General features: G+C 45.1%; 2 protein-coding genes across 15 annotated transcripts in view; one reads left to right on the forward strand and one right to left on the reverse strand.

Moving 5' to 3' along the window:
- dnaaf11 (dynein axonemal assembly factor 11) overlaps positions 1 to 15213 on the forward strand; it is a 30625-nt gene extending 15412 nt beyond the window's left edge. For 3 of the 5 annotated variants that reach the window (XM_026313744.1, XM_026313745.1, XM_026313746.1), the window contains 7 exons: positions 95 to 262; positions 4819 to 4896; positions 5277 to 5342; positions 5807 to 5876; positions 8420 to 8515; positions 9374 to 9465; positions 14525 to 15213. In XM_026313744.1, coding sequence (XP_026169529.1) covers positions 95 to 262; positions 4819 to 4896; positions 5277 to 5342; positions 5807 to 5876; positions 8420 to 8515; positions 9374 to 9465; positions 14525 to 14720 — 766 coding nt within the window. In that variant the 3' untranslated portion in view covers positions 14721 to 15213. The remainder of the gene's footprint in view (positions 1 to 94; positions 263 to 4818; positions 4897 to 5276; positions 5343 to 5806; positions 5877 to 8419; positions 8516 to 9373; positions 9466 to 14524) is intronic. The other 2 variants (XM_033325656.1, XM_033325655.1) reach the window with 2 other exon arrangements.
- The window catches only part of LOC113134345 (zinc finger protein 62 homolog), a 757491-nt gene that overhangs the window by 238124 nt on the left and 502299 nt on the right, over positions 1 to 17068 (reverse strand). The window lies entirely within an intron of this gene.

The raw sequence follows: 17068 nt of genomic DNA on the forward strand, positions 1-17068 counted from the left end.
GTGAGCACCTTCGCCCACGGCTTTGTGATGGACACGTAACTGCAGCCTGAAGTTTGACCTGGGAAACATCATAGTCAGTCTCCTCTGTCTGTAGTCCAGGGCTGGAGGAGAATAAGGAGAACCAGGAGGTGGAGACCATCACCCCTGAATTAGACGAGGAGCAGCAGGAGAGGGAGTTCTGGCATACGCCCTGTACGTTCACCCCCGAATCTCGTCTGGAGGTGCATCGCCACCTAGAGGACAAGAAGAGGGCAAAGGAGAAGTAAGTTCTGTCAGCTGTCCTTTTTGTTTTTGGTGCAGTTTCATCTGATCAGATTAAAACCCTTCACTCACACTGCAGCTGTGCTGTTTGCGTTGAGTGAACGTAAAAATGCTGTGCATGCAATAAGAGATAAATATTTCAGAGTTTAAAGAATCTAACTTCCTGCTACAGAAATGCCTCAAGTCTGAGCTGCAAACTTCTTCTCATCTCTAGTGAGTAGGAGACCTCACACAGATTAACTTCTTAAAACGTCATCTATGTCCAGCTGGATGTAAAAGCTTAGGTACCTCAGAGTTTCATGGTTGGTTTTTGAACTAAAGAGAAGTAAGGTCAGCCCCTGAGGAGCAATAATATTCATGATGCAGGTTCAAATGGGAAAATGACCAAAATAGGATCTGTGTGTGTGTTTCCAAGCTCTGCACTCACCTTAGGGGTCAAACCTTTGCACACACCACAATTACTGTCTAATGCTTTTTATTTTTTAAGTTGATGAAATGGAAACCGATGAGGATCAGGTGCTTGGCTGCAGTTTGCTGCTCTGGCCACTGGATGTTACTGTAACATCAACCATGTCCCATCTGTGCTCAGCAGGTCTATTCGTGGCCAAAAGTATGTGGACAGATTGTAACTGAATATGGGGGAAGGTTTGGGGAAGGTGCTGTTTTGTCCTGTTTATGTCCACGCACATGATTGAAAAATGTAAATATCAGTGGAGAAGTTTTCTGTGAGTTTGTGCTGCAGCTACAGCCCCGTGCTTCACTACAACAACACAGAGCCTGCTCACAGAAGGAGATCTTAGAAACACACACACACACAAATCACATTTTGGTCATTTTTCCATTTGAACCTGCATCTATTCCCAGGAAATTAAGGAACACATCAAATGTCCTGCAGGGAGGACACATTCAACCATTAAATCCTAACAACCCTCACCTGCCCCCTGAAACCAACTCAGCAGTGTGGGTCTAAAGACTGTCACCCCATTTGCATAGTTCACCTAACGAGCCTATGGGACTAGGGGTGGAGTGAAACCAACCTGGACGACAAATTGGAGTTTCCATACCAGCCTTCTCTCAGACTGATGAAGCGAGTGGTGAAACGTTTCGACCTAAAAACTAAAAGTCCAGTTGCCATGAATCAACCTTTAGATTCGGAGAAAGAGACTTTCTATTTCCCGCCTGGTTTTGTGTCGTTAACGTTGCGGTCACTGCCAGCGCCCTCCTGGGCCACATGTAACGTCAGGTGTGTTTGTACATGAATCAGCTGCAGTGTGTCTCACTGGTTGGGAGTGAGTTGGCAAAGTATGTTGAAGTCTGATTAATTTTCCCGCCATGCTGCTAATTAGCGCCCACCCTTAAGGTGACCCTCTTGCTGGGGTGATAATTGGGTGTGTGTGTTGCACATTAACTTCTAACTGTGTTGTGTTAGTCTTTCTAACACACTGCCACACACACACACGGTGTGAGTGTGTGTGGCAGCTGTGAGTGTGAGGAGATCCCGACAACAGTTACACACAACACAAGGATTTCATGTCGTGGTCCAGCAGAGACTCGTAACAGACACATCAAAACACACCAACAATCCTCATCTGCCTTTAAATTGATTTTCACCAATAAGTTTAACTGATTTTGTGTGTCCACATTTCAGACTGGATTCTGCTCAGATCAGCCTGTAGTGTCCCCTAGTGGTGAGAGCAGATACAAATCCTGCTTTATGAAGATAAGCCAGCAGATATTGGCTTCCTTTACATAGTATATTAACTGGAACTAACATTTTTCATTTTTCTGTTTTTATTCCATAAAATCAACAAAAAAATCAATTTTGAGATCCTTTATATGCATTAAAACAGGTGGTAGAAATCAGGTATGATGAGGTGACCAGTTCTTTTCCCACTGATATCAGAGCCAACATCTCGGCCTCGCAGCTGTAAAATATGTTTGATAGTCGAAGTGAAAATCCTGTAAAGTTACACCAGCTCGGCCACATCTTTCCTCTTGTTATGAGCAGGAATCAGTCTGGCTCAGCCTGACTTGCCCTTGACAGGGAGGAAGGTTTTTTCTGTGATATGTTGAGAAGCCAGAACTGTAACTGTAACTTTAACACGTTAATGCATCTTCAGAATAATAATAATAGTCCAGTTGGACTGAGATTCATCAGTCGGAAACAAAACCTGCTCTAAATGTAGCTGCTGTTTGTAATATCGTCTTAAAGTTATATGTGTTTTGATTAGAAGTGGCCAAAACATCAACTCTAGCAGGGTTAAATTGTTGAAAAAGAAAATGCTCATATTGGATCATCTTCAGTTTCAGCAGATTCCCTGAGCTGAGGAACCAGAATTGGTAGAGGGAGAGAAACAGTTGGGTCAGTGTATTCTTAGTAAATCTTAGTAAATGCTGTTCAAAGTGCAGTTATGACTGTGAGAACTATAAAATATATATGTGACTTAGCCTTAGTATTATCAAAGTGCCTTATATTTGAGAATTCCTCATGTCTGTGTAATTAAACCCAGTTGTAAAGGCTGTGGAGTTGCACTGTGACTGGTGGTGGTTCATGTGGAGCACTGTGCCTGCTCAGCCCTGAGATCTGTGATGCTGACTGGACTGGAAGCTACAGACCAGCACCGCGGCTGTTGCTCAGTGACTGTATGTGGAAAGTTTGACAGATCTGTTGTCTGTTCATTTTTCACTCTGGGGAAAAGCTTTGTCATTTGTGTTCACCCTCCTCTTGCCCCACTGACCCAGGGACCCAGCACTGACTCAGGCGTTCGGTTTTCATAACACCTCCAGCCAGAGTCATGACTCCATGAGCGGAGTCTGACGAATGCAGCAGAAGTACGCTGCTGTAGAGCTGCTCTCACCGCTGCCCACAGGAGGCTCATCTGTGCTCGGGCTTTGTGTGGAATCAGGCCTCTGATAACTGCTTCTGCTTTCTAAAGTGTAGCATCAAATTAAAATATTGTTTTTTTAGTTTTTGAATCTTAAAGGTCTGCACCTGAATCTCCAAAACAGACTTTTTCTGAACGAACATAGAAAATACTTCATCTAACATCAGCTTTCTGATAATTTATTCATCAGGAGTATTTACCTGAAATGAAATGGCAGAAGCAAACCCTTTGTACTGATAAGGGGGCAGGTTATAGGCCTGGAAAGGCCTGATTTGAAGAAAGCCAATAAAACCCAGAAGCCAGTGACAGTCCTCTTCCTAACCCACACCACAGAAACCTCTCAGGCCTGCATGCTGTCCAAGCAGAAAATCAGGGTGCTGCCTTTGTTATCGTCTCCCTGCACGTGGCTGTCAAAGCGCGCTGACTTGATGCCTGCAGACACGGCACCACTGGAATGTCAGCAAAGATGAATTCCCTGCTCCTGTGGTTGGTTCTGTGATGAGGTCAGGCAGGAGACGCCGCTGTGCCCAACCTGCGGCCTGCAGGACTGAACTTAGAAACACAGCCAAGCTTTAAGTTCCAGGGGAACTCAGAGCTGATGTGCATGGATGAGATGTAGATTCTCTTCATCAGGTATCACCTGGTTTGTTGATAAATGTTGAAATGAGAAGGTGTAACTCACAAGTCACAGATTTACCTTTGTCTAGTTCAGAGACCTGAGGTATGAGAGCCAGTTGTCCTCTGGAAAGACAAAGAATTGGTCATTTTCATGATCAATTCATCTGATTTACCCTGTTTTCTAATCTTCACTATGTCTGTTGCATCTCATGGTCTGGTCTCAGCTGGTCGTCTTGGCTCAGTTGTTTTAAAATACCAACGTTTTGGCCACCAGGGGGTAGTGGAAACTGAAAAACTGAAGACATTTATTTCAAAAATACAAAGCAAGAGTAATGATGACTTATTGACCCTAATTCCTACTGTGGAAATCAGAGCACTCAGATGTTGCATGACTCTAACACAGATGGCCTCAGTGGTAATGGATGTGTTAGTGTCTCATGTAACCACTCAGCCCCACAGAACCACTTAAACCCATTACAGATCTCTGCCCACTGCTCTAATAAAAACGTGAACTTAACATCCTGGAGTTCAGCACATTGAACATGCCATCACACTCGCCCACCGGCTGATATACGGCTGCAGAGGTCGTGACGACCGACCCTCCTGCATTGGTCTGCAGCTCCTAATAGATGGACATTTGTCAAGAGTGTGTTTCCCTGCCTGTGTCCCGACCTGCTCCATGTGGTTAATGGAGAGAGAGCAGCAGATGGTGACGAGAAGAAAGTCTCAGAGGTGGAGGTCTGTGGAGAGACGCTCTGAGTGGCCTCAGTTTAAAAAATACAGCTTTATAAATGATCACTGTGGTGTTTTGTTGTATCTTGGCAGTGTGGAGTTTATTAAAGGTACAGTTTAGACCTGTGCTTTCCCTCCTGGGGCTGTGAGGAGGGCTCAGCTTAAGAAATGGTTTAAGTGCACAGAGGGCGCAGACCTTTTCTAGACTTTTCTCGTTTCCTGCAAACTGTGACAAATTTAAAATGTTTATGTTCAACTGTGAAGCTTCAGGTGGAGCTTGCTGCTCTACAGTCTGTACTCACGCTTTGCTGTTTTCACTCAGGGAGAAAGAGAAGAAGCCGAAGGCCCCGAGGACACTGATCACTGCCGATGGACGAGTCATGAACGTCAATGAGCCCAAGTATGAAGTGAGACAAGATGCTGCTGGTTACCTGAACCGTGTGCTGTACGATTTACAGCTTTTCTGTTGAGGCTGCGATGAGAGGACGGTGCACTGTTGTTGTTTTTACTTGAGTCAACCTGTTAAACACAGCAGCTTCGTTAGAGACAGATCCTCTCTGAACCGAAAGGAGTTGAAGTGTCAGCTGAAGTCGAAGCACCGTGAGAATCACTGAGAGCATTTAAAATTTCAGTTCTGAGTTTAAACGCTGTGGGTTGTGGAGTTGCCACTGAGTGCCAGAGCCCTGAAAGCAGCTGAACTGTTCAGTAAAGCTGAGGTGTTGGAGATAATTGAAGTGTGGGCACAGAGTCAGTTCTGTTTTTGTGTGTGTGCACTGACAGGCTGGACTTTTCCCTGACTGAAGATGAAGAAAACAACACGACTGTCCTGGACCTGGCAGTGTACAGGTGGGATACAGTACACTCACCCTCAGCAGCCTCATTAATAAAATAAAAATATCTGTGGATTTTTTATTTGTAGTCACTTCAAAGTCATTTGTGCAATCATCAGTTCATCACACAGCAGACAGACTCACCGTAGCTGCTGTTCTTCCTGCATGTTCAGCACCTCGACTCATATTTTAGATAAAGCACTTTATAAATCCCAGTGGAAAATTCATCCATCAGCTACATGCACTTATCCTTCAGAGGGTCAGGGGCGCTGACTTTGAGTGAGGGAGGTTACAGGTGACCGGTCTGTCACGGGGCTGCCACACAGTCCCAGACCACCAGTCACATTGACACCTGCAGGTGCTGAGGGAGGAAGCTGTAAATCCTTCACTAGAGGGAGGTTCGAAGTCCAAACTGTGCCGACCGGTGCCTCTCGGCATCAGCTACATCCACATCATGTTTTCTTGCCCCTCCCCTCGCAGACACATGGACACCTCCCTGATGGACGTGGACGTTCAGCCGACGTACGTCCGAGTCAGCGTCAAAGGAAAGGTATGTAGTGCAGCTACAGGTAGATAGGCTGATAACCTTTAGGATGTGGCAGCACATCAAGTGTTTCTCCAGCACTGTTTTGTCTGCGTGCTATGAACTTTTCAACTAATGCATGAACTCAATTAAAAAGAGCAGCTGCTGTAATTGAAATATAGAAATCTGTTGGTTTTTCTCTGCAGCTTTTTCCATCATAGATGTTTACATGAGTTTAGTGCTGATTCATTTCTGATTCAAGGCCTAAAGAACTTTAACTTCTTAAGGTTTCCTTCCCCACATGTTCACACTGGAAGCTCTCCAGTCTAACCAGTCTAATCACAGCTGCTGCTGCTGTCAGCCACTAAACTTGCTCAAGGGCACTGCAACAGTAGCTGGAAGGAAACTCATCTCATCTCTCACTCATGTTCCAGACTGTTGTGGATTCAAACCACTGACCTTTTATCTTACACCAGCAGAAGCATTCATGGGTTAGCAGGTTATATTTCCTAGATTTTGCTGAGCTGAGTTGATGTGTGAGTTTGCGTGATGTTTGTAACCTGCAGTGTAACGGTCCAGCTCTGGTTTCTCACTGTGAGGTGTTTCTATGCAGCTGACAAGTCAAAGATCTTCTCCTGCAGACAGCAGCAGGCACACGGCCCAGCGTTAACGTCACACTCGGCAGAGTCAGCCCAGCTGCATTTACCGGCTGCATCAACAGCATCTCCCATTCACTGTCCTGCTGTTCCTGAGAAACGTGGAACCGTTCTTACACCGGGATGACTGATGTGAACCGGGGTCTCAGAAAACCCAAACGTCCTCTTGAGTTAATTCTTCTTCACTCTAACAGTGATGTTTCTGCTTGTCGCTCTGAGGGGAGATGGTGATTATGTGTTTTTTTAAAACACAGATATTACAGATATTGCTGTGATGTATAAAAGTGTTTTCAGACTAAACAGGATGCAGATAGTTTGACTTTTTGGGACTATGTGGAGCCTGTTTTTATTTGGCGTGGGTTCTGATATCTGGATCCAGTTTATAAAAAACCGTGGGTGTCTCAAACTCACTAAAAACTGCAGTTCTTTCTTTTATTTTCCAAACCTTGTCTCCTTTTTGTCACCATAGCTTTGGGTCTTTAGCTGTCATGTCATGTCACCCTATTTCTTTCCGCTGAGTGAATATTCAGCTCTAAAATTCAATTTCTGCCTGCTAAATTTTCTAATTGGACTTCTTAAGGTTCAGACTCTTTGTTTGACTTTTGTTTCTCCTGCTCCTTCATGTTCCCACAGTCCTGTAGCAGCCTCCTAATATAATATCGTTTGTCAACAGTGTGGATTTATTCATCTGAGCACAGGCTGCTGTGAATTCATGAAGATGATGCTGAGGGAAGTGTGATGAGTGAGGACTCGGCTTTAGAGAAAATAAAAGGCTGTGAGAAGCTGCTGAATCATCAGACCTGACGTTGTGATACTTTTATGGGGGAGTTTATTACACCTGCTGTGGAGTCATTTCCCGGCTGTGAACTTTTCCCAAAAAGAGCAGCTGTCCAGTGGAGGAAGGACACTCTCTCTCTCTGTGGTAAAGCCTCAGATTTATCAGCTGAAGTGTGGGTGTTCAGAATAAAATCAAGCTGTAATTTACTGGGTTTCCTGCCAGAAGTGAAGAGTCACTGTCAGCAGAAGTTGAGCAGTGTTTATCTTGAGTCAGGTATTCATTTCCAGCCCTGCATGAGATCTGCTGAGGTCTGACTGTGGTTTATTGTGGAGGGAGGCTCAGTTCTGCATGTCGTTGTAACCACATTTTACCTCCAGCTATGCAGCGACGGTGTTTCCCTCAGCAGCGCCGAGGATTTTAATCTCCACAAACAGACCACAGTGACCTTTACGCCTGATTAAACTGCTGTTTGGCCTCTCATAAATCCCAGAGGTGTCATTTTTTGTTTCCGCTCCTGTTTTCACCTCCTAGCGGAGATCCGCCAGGTCGGACTTCTTCAGCCTCACTGCCAGAGTCATGAATGTCTTGGCTCTGCCGTAAGCCATTAGTGTAATTATGGATATTTGTTTTATGCTGGAGGTCAGTGTGATTGGACGGGTGGGGTGATTTACACGGTCATACATCAACTCAGGCCTGTAAACTCTGGTCTTAATATGAAGTCATTTAGAGGAGTAGGGGGAATTGACTGGAGGAGCCATCTGTGTATATCATGTCAGCCAAGCAGAGGAGTTCAGGGACAGGTGGCATTTTGGAGTTTTCCTTCTTTGCCTGCTGTTAGCACAGTCTCCACTAAAGCCCCTCAGAACGATCAGTTCACCAAGTGGAAAAGTCTGATTTCATGCCCATTTTCTCCTCCCACATGGATCATTTTGGTTGTCACAGGATTTCGCCCCAGTGATTGATTGCCACCGTTCTCAGTCGGAGCTATTTTGGTCTCTCTCCCAAGTCTTTTCTGGAAAGTGTGTCTAAAAAAAGAGCCAGTAATGATTAAAGTCATTTGACACACTGGGACGGCGTCGGTGCCAGATCAGCGCATTAATCTTGCTAATTAAAGTTATGAATAATTTACTCTGCAGATATTTCAGGTGGTTCTGCCTGCTGAAGTGAAGCCGGACAGCTCAACGGCTCAGAGATCCCAAACCACCGGACACCTGGTCCTCACCATGCCCCGGGTACGTACAGTCACACAGCAGCTCCAAGACCGACGGCACCTGTCTGAGCCTGAACCGTCACACATTTATTTATTTCTGACGTGTGGTAGAGACATGAGTCCTAATTGCTGTGGTGACGCCCTCAGGTCTCTTCAGAACTTCAGCTTTCTCAGACTTTATGAGGATCAGATGCCACCCATCCTCCTCAGTCAGTCCAGTTTGCATCCCGCTCCTTCTTTCCTGTTCTCTCTCCAGCTGCCTGTAATAAAAACACTTCAGTTATTATCTAACACCCCAGACCAGCTTCCAGTCAGCCTGAGCTGTCACATAGAAATGACCCTCATTAAAATTAGAAACAGCTGCAGCATTAAAGTTTTGTTTGAATTAATGCATCAATAATATAATGAACATTTTCATGTTAGTGCTTTTACTCAGTTATAATAAAACAGTTCTGTAGGTCCTAACTTGCCTGATCACCTGGTTTGCCTGGTTGTTTTCTGAGGAGAAGGTTGATGTTCTTTGTCTGAGAGTCTCAATCCTGTTGGCGACGTCAGTGAAGAAGTAAAATCACATTTTTCAGATAAAAGTTGAGAGAAATCTCATTAACCTTTGTTACATTCTGACTTTGCTCTTTGCTGGTTGTGTGATGCCAGTGAGGATCAGGCAGTTTGCTCTCTGAGGTTTAATGAAGGAACTCTTTATAGTGTCTATAAAGAGAGACAGGTGCTGACACTGCAGAGTCGGAGCTGTTGCTATTAATCCTCCATATGGCTTCTGACACGTCCTGCACCGCAGCCCCGGTAAACACTTCCCCAATTAAAATGCAGGAGCTGCAAAGTATCGGAATAAACATGTTTCTTCCTCTGATGTGTGTTTTAGGCTGAAGGTGAAATCAAAGTGACGACGAGCGTCTCACGTCCACCCAGAGCTCGTCAAAACAGACGCAGCAGCTCGGCTCAGGACGCTCAGAGGTACAGGTTTTATTCGACGTCTCTTTCTGCAGCAGCTTCATATTTTGATGATAAAAAGACATTTTGATAAAAACCTTACAACCATAATGACAGACCTGAACAGGAGGAGGGAGGAGGAACATTGTGATGCTCAGTCCAGCTGAGTGTTACATACAGTAATGTTAATACAGTCTTCTACCATGTAATTGAATTCTCTGCCACTGCAGCCTGAGCACGGTCACTGGTGACACCGGTGTTTGCTCAGGGTTCTGGTTGCTCCACATCAGATTCTGCCTGAAAGTTGTCCATGTGCACAGATAAGCAGCAAACACCTCAAGTCCTTGTTCGGACTCAGCAGCAGAAGAAACGATGCGTGTGAATTGACTGAGCTGAACTACAGACGTGACCGAGACCTTCCCTGTGTCTGTAAACATTTTGCTGAGTGATAGAAAAAGTATTTAGCTGGGGGTAACAGACAGGTTGTAATATTAATACGTCCCACACTGCGACTGGCAGCACAGCTGCATGGTCTGTGTGTGTTTGTGCATTTATCAAAGTCAAGTATCGGCCTTGAGTCCAATATGCACATATTCAAAGGCCTCTGGTTTATCTGGTCCCTGTTGTCCTAATTACAGATGCACTTTGTATTTTAAACAGTCAGTCGTGGTGATGATAGCGCTCTCGCCGCTAAAGGCCGAGGACTGACCTCAGGTAACCTTGACCGGAGCTGCAGCCTCGTAATGGGACAAGAAGTGAGAACAGTTAATGCTCAGCTGAACGGGTCTTTGTCTCTAGTGTTCACGTTCAGCTTCAGGCATTCAGGCTCAAACGACAAACTACATTAGCTGCTCTTACCTGCTATTATTTTAAAAAAAGTTCCTGGCATTGGAAACACATGAAAGATTTTAGGACTGACCCCCAAACATAATGAACAGTGTGTGTTCCTGTGTGGAGCAGACTGAACCGAGTTGTTCCTTGAGCTTTAGTTTAGGTTGAAGTCGGAGCAGCTTCACCCGTAATGACCACGTCAGCCTGCAGCGCTGCTTTACTGAGCTCTGCCTCCTCTCTGGTGGAGGTGCTCGTCACCCCGCTCTCATCATCTCCATTTTTATGACCGGGAGCCACTTGGTGTCCTTCAGCCGGCCCCATCAAACACAGTAAAGAGCCACAGTGCAATCCTGTACCCTCAAATTAACCAGAGATTGTAGACGCAGCCTCTGGCACGGGTGGAAATAAATCTGCAGCCGTGATTGGCTTCGAAATGGATTTGCTGGATGACACCGGGCAGGACGAAGTGTGGACTGGATCATGAAATGAAATATGGAGCATTAGCTAAACTCATGTCTCCCTGATAACGTCCCACGAGGTCAAAGCACAAACTGCGTTATTATGTGGAAATGTGAGAGCTTTCACTTCCTGCTGCTCCTGACTATGAACTGGTCACTAATCAATCAATCAGTTTTCCAGAGTGTGATCCCAACACACGGCAAACACAAGCTGCGGATTCTCCCACAACAATAACCAGTTTTCTAACCAGCTGCCAGTCAATCAGTCACTTATTGGACCAACCTCTGCACATGGGTCATTATCCAACCGTACCCAGGACAACACGGACCCAGGGGTGGTGTCCCAGAGGAGAATGATGTTGTTTGTGCTGCAGCCTCCAGCTCGCTCATTATAACTTGTGTTTTGCCAGATAATAAGGTGTGAATAGTGTTGACAGTCCACACACCTCGTTACCTGTGAGCTTCGATGACCAGCGGCCCTTCACTGTGGGTGACCTATCACAGGGAGCCACTCTGGACTCCTGACCAGTAGAGGAGACCCGGTCTAATGACGCCATCCATCTCACACAGCGAAGTGCTGATGATTCAGTTTACCTGTCTGTTACCGAGCAGGATGGAGCTAAACTTAGACCAGTCCCTGCTCCACCTCCTTATGGCTGTAGCTTCATTTTAATGTCACACTTTGTCCATTATGCAGCAGGTGATGAACTGAGGCTGTTATCCAGCTGAACGCACGTGTTCACCCTGTGTTGGTAAAGTCCTCTCCATCAGTGAGCCCCCCCTGCCACCTGGCCAAGGTCAGAAGAAGCCAGTAGTGGTTTCCAACAGCAGCCATGGAGGAGTCTCTGCAGCTCAAAGTGGGAACCAGTGGCTGCCAGAGCCAAGAGGCGGCGTTCTTTAGCCCAGAGAGAGTGGGACAAAGAAAGACCAACAACCAGGGTTAACATGGCTTTGGCTTTTTCACATGGAGAGACTTCAAAGCAGCCAAAGGACTCACATTGGATCCACATGGGGCCTTCTTCCTTCTGGACGTGTTGGCATCCCTTATGTGAGGCAGAAGTTAAGCACTTTACCATTATCAATTAAAGCAGGCAGGTTTATGGGTCTACCTGAGGATGAAGTTAATAGATGATGTATTTAGTGTCTGCACATACCTTAAATATGTTTATTTTGCATTGTAGCTTCTTCAGGCCTGCTCAGTAGGCTCATGTTTAGGTTTGAGTCTTGTCGGCTTGTAAGCCCAGGTCTTCTGGACTCTTCTGCTCGGTCCAGTATCATGGCGCCAGGCGCTCATCTCTCCATCTGGCCCTGCAGAACATGACATCAAGCTTGTCTGAGTCCATGTGACTTGTTTAGTCTGGTTCTTATCTCAGTGTGAGCAGATAGGATTAGGATCAGACCTGTGACATCACATCCAGTCCAAACCTCGTTCTCTGTGGGTCGTGGCTGCAGACGCTAAACAGAAACCGCTGATGCTGTTACAACTCAATTACATCCCCATCTCTGAACCCAGAGTGATAATTTCAGAGCAGCTTAGTCATGACAAAGCTTAGTCGCAGTTATCTTTCTGCAGCGTGGTCCGAGCTGTAGCTGCTAATTCCAGGCACCTCTGGTTCTGCTCACTGTCATCACAGACAATGTTCCTGAGCTTGGATCAGATGAAACCCTCTAGATTTAATTATCATCTTATCTTTGACAAAAAGTCAGAGGTACAACTCTGTTTAGATTAAGTTTACATGTTGAGAAAACAGCTTCCTCTTTCTGCTGCTACGTTAATTCACTTTCACGTCTTTGGTCAGTTTTGGATGTTTCCAGTGGTTTTCCCCAAACTGCAGCGACTGAGAGTTTTAAATCTGCTCATGCTCTAATTTAAACCCCTGACTGGTCTCGCGTCCATTGCAACCCTAACCACAGCTCATGGGTATTGTAGTATTCAGAGCCATTCAAACCAAACTTTATTAATTTCTCAGTAAAGTCAGTAAAATAAATAGGGTTAGAATTATTATTTTAGTATTTTGGGGACTGGACCACCTTAAGGTCAGATAACTAAAACAATGATCAGGCTTTGAAACAGCCTTTAGACCTTCAGTATATATTGGGAAATAACAAGCTAATCCTTAACTTCACTGGACTGTAATTACCACAGAACAGTCTGGTAGGAGCTGTGGGGGCAAAGGACTGTAATCTGGTTCTAATTACAGGGATCAGAGACACGTTGCTGTGAAACAGTGATTTTTAGGTTGTTTGTGTAGTGCCAGTAATTTCCACTGGAGCTGCAGTAACTCCAGTTCCATTTATTCATTTCCTCTCCCAGTGAACTGTTTGGCTTTTAGACCGTCGGTAGTTCCTACTTTAAAGGTTCAGACCGGGCGTTACTGGTCCTGTCTTGTTGTGCACGTTAAACTCCTGACCCCAGTTTGTCAAACTGCAGCCTTTTATTCCTCTTCAGTTGCTGAAGAGGAATTTACAGTATGTTCTCCTGTACCAGCTGCATTTTCCAATCAAGCTGCTGTTCAGTATCACATTCATTAAACACCGATTCTAAAAATGCAAACACTTCCTCCTCCGTCCACAGAAACATGGTCTCACTTACTTTCCCATTCTCTGCAGCAGAGCTGGTCATTTGAATGAAGCCTGCAGTGAAAGTATCAATGTGCCTGGTCTGAGCTCTGTGGTGAACTGTGTTTACACTTTATATTCAGGGGGAAAGGGCAGGTTTTCTAACAAATAAAGACCAAACACAACACTCTCTGAATATAAATCAAGAAATCTGAGCAAATACTCAGCAAACAGGATTTGTATTTATATATTTATTTAGATATTTAAATTTATTTAAATATTTAAATCCATTTCACACAGAACTAACAGAGTTTTCAATAATCTGCCAAAGTCTGATCCTTTAAAAATGTCACATAAAATAAAAGGACGTGTCGAGATCTGCATGTTTTCATCAGAAACACAGTGTTTATGACGTGTGGTCGCTCATTTGCTATTTCACAGCTCAGGAGCCTCATATACATAGAAATGAGTTTTATGTGTCTATTACACAGATGCACAGTCATGTTTACAGATTGTGTGGGTGTGTGGGTGTGTGTGTGTGTGTGTGTGTGTTGGGGGGTGTTTAATGGCGTTCCCTGCACTGTACCTTTGAACCACACACTGTATCACATATATCAGGTCTCACACTGACCTTGTACAGTCACATTTAATCTGGAGGCTTTGACAGATTTATTGTTCTTGGACATTAACGTTCGTCTCGACTGTAATCTGTTAACTGTTCACACACACACACACACACACACACACCCGGCGGAGTCATCAGGTGAAGAAGGTAATTATGACAGTCAGGGTCCCTGAGGGGAACTGACTCTGTGTCTGTATAGTTTTTATAGCTGAAACTACATCTTTCAATCAAATCAGCTCCAGGTTGTGAATAGACACATTCATGGAGCTTTAAAGTCCTTAACAGGCCTTAGAAGTAGTTCACTGCAGGTTAAGGTCAATGGATGAAGTTTTTACTACACAATCACCTTTACATTCAGTGTGTTTCACCAACACACACACTGTGGTCGTCCCTGAGCTCTGACAAACTGGCTGAAAGAATTTAAGGCTCATGTGGTAGAAAATCTGAAGAGACAAACAAACATAACACACCTGTTGTTGTTGTTGTTACTGCTGACATGCTCAGTGATACGTGTTCCTACATAAACATCACTACATTCTGTTCTGCTCTATGAAAGTAAAACAAAGGCTCGTTCCCTCCCACTCTGATCCTCTGATCTGTCACTTTGCAGGAAAAACGATGTTCCTGAGAGGCTGGAAGTGGACCCCAGCAAGCACACAGGCCTCGACCTCGCCAACATCGTACCACGCCCCAGCGCCAAAGCGGGTCCGCTGGAGACGCCCAGGACGGGTCCACCTGCAGCCACAGGTGACTGCAGCTTCTCTGAAGGGTTTGTGGACGACCCCGACGTCCCCCCACTCATATAAAACCCCAAACAGACGTCTGTCAACACCATCCCTCCAATCAGTCAAACGCCAGTGACACCCAGCAGAGTTTGCTGCTGGCAGGAAAACTGAAATATGAGGCATCAGACGTTTGACAGGTATCAGTCACCTTCGAACCAGTAAGGTGTGTGGATTTAATGGGATTAGCTTTGGGTTTCCTGTTTACAGAAAGACTCAATAATCTGCTTCACTGTGATGTTTTATTGGGGTATTGATTTGCAGGAACATCTGTAATATCAACCACAGGTTTGAAGTTGAGACAAGAATTTAATAAATAAAACAAGAGACATGGAGGATTCCTGTTAATCACCATCCAAAGTCCAATATTCTTTTTGTGTCTCCCACATGTGAGCTGGTTTATAGTCGGTGCTTCAACTTGTGAAACCTTTAACAGTAAATAGATGAGAGTCTTTCCCTTGTGCAGAAAACACAGATTAGTGTTAAACTGAAAAGTTCTGTCAGTGTGTTTCCTTAAACATGATGTGTCAGAGTGAACCAGCAACATGGAGGAATAAAAGTTTTGTTATGGTTTGCAGATGTTTCACTTTTTGCCCTGTAAGCTCCATCTGGGAGGACAAGAACAGAAAAATCCATCGACCGTTTTGCCTGTGGACCTGCTGTGTTGTCTTTGTTCTTGTGACGGTTCTCCCGAGTGCCCTCCTCAAAGCTCGAACAGATTCTGCCAGACTCTGATCACAGAGCCTCTTCTTTGTGCCCAGAGGACTTGGACTCTGAACAGTTCTTGTTCATCTCTGTGAACCTCCTGTGAAGTCTCCTCTTGCTCTGTGCTTCCCTCCGAGTTGTCACCCAGAAACAAACAGAGGTCAGGGCTCCATCCTCGACCGTGCCCTCCTCCCTGAGCAGCTCTCGGTGCCATAACAGCTGCAGAGAGATCCTGTTTTCATTCCTGACAGCTCCTGTTCTTTCACCATCCACCGTTCTATATTTGGACTGTGTGGCTCGAATCATCCAGCAGATTTTCAGCTTTGACGCCGCACAGATGAAAGTATTGTATTGAGCTGCAGGACGAGCTGTTCTCCTCTGCATCAGTATGTGGCTCAGCACAGATCTGTACGTAGATCTGTGGCAGCACACGCCTGGTGCCCTACAGGACGGGTCAGATTAGATTCTATCTTGCTGTTATTTAATTAGTTATGGTTAAACAATATCAACAAATTTTCCAATACGATTTTTTTTCAAATGGAAACATGAATATTGGTGTTTCCAACCAATCACTGTCCTGTGTTTCATTCTGCTGTTTGGACACTGCAGACCTTCATAGGACGTGAATTACTTCGACCCAGATCTGAGCCCAGTGTGATGAGAGGAGGAGCTGATCAGTGGTCTGCTGGCAGCACAGGCTCATGAATTATTGAAGAAACAGTCTTCCTGGTCTGTCATGTGGTGGTGCAGCTGTGCAGATAAGACGTTGGTTTCATGGTGACTGAACTGAATCTTCTCTGCCCAGTGACATGACCCAAACATCAGCTGTGGGAAATGCTTCATTAGTGATGTTTAACAAATCATTTCACTTTATCACTTTATCATCACTCTGGGTAGTGCAGTGTTTGTTTTTTAAACCTTCCTCACTTATTGAAGCCTATGCTTCCTCATCCTCACTGGTCTAACCCGGTTTATCGTGTCTGAGCCACAGCCGCACAGAACACTGACTTCAGATCAGACTGTCCTGTGACGTTAAAGTAAAACTCCTCCCCTGGTCTGCCTTTTGAGACTGAGGTTCAACCCCTGGCTCTTTTGGACTTGAATGGACTTTCCATAATTAGCACTAGACAGGTTGTGACGTATCAAACTTCCCCGACCAGAATCAAACCTTCAGGCCAGTGCTCTGCCCCAGAGCCTGTAATTTATGACGCATCCAAACGAAAAGACCCAGCAAGTTCTTTTCCCACTTTCTGTCCTCAGTCTCAGAAATCCACGTTTGCCACATTGGGTTAATCTGTAAAGTGTTTAAAATGAGACGTCCACACAAAGAAGCAGAGTCACCTGGTTTCTTAAAACTGACAATCCTACTTTTCTGTTTGAGGTCACAGTCCCGTTCTTCTCTTTGTAAAGAGGAAAAACCTCATCTCTGTTTAATCAGACTGGAGTTGATCAGAACTCAGAGTCACATATTTATTTCCTGTGTGATGACAGAGACATAAACCACCCTGAGCCTGCTCTCCTCTGTCATCAGTTTCTGTCTGGTTCATCGCCGCCTCAGTGAAGTTTCTCTGCTGCCTTGATGGCAGATGGTCCCATCAGCTCGTTGTGGTGACCCGGGTCACACAGACCTGACCGTACTGTTCCTCAGACCTACCTGACACAGTTGA

Source organism: Mastacembelus armatus, chromosome 17, assembly GCF_900324485.2.
Source record: "Mastacembelus armatus chromosome 17, fMasArm1.2, whole genome shotgun sequence".
In the NCBI taxonomy this organism is placed as follows: domain Eukaryota; kingdom Metazoa; phylum Chordata; class Actinopteri; order Synbranchiformes; family Mastacembelidae; genus Mastacembelus; species Mastacembelus armatus.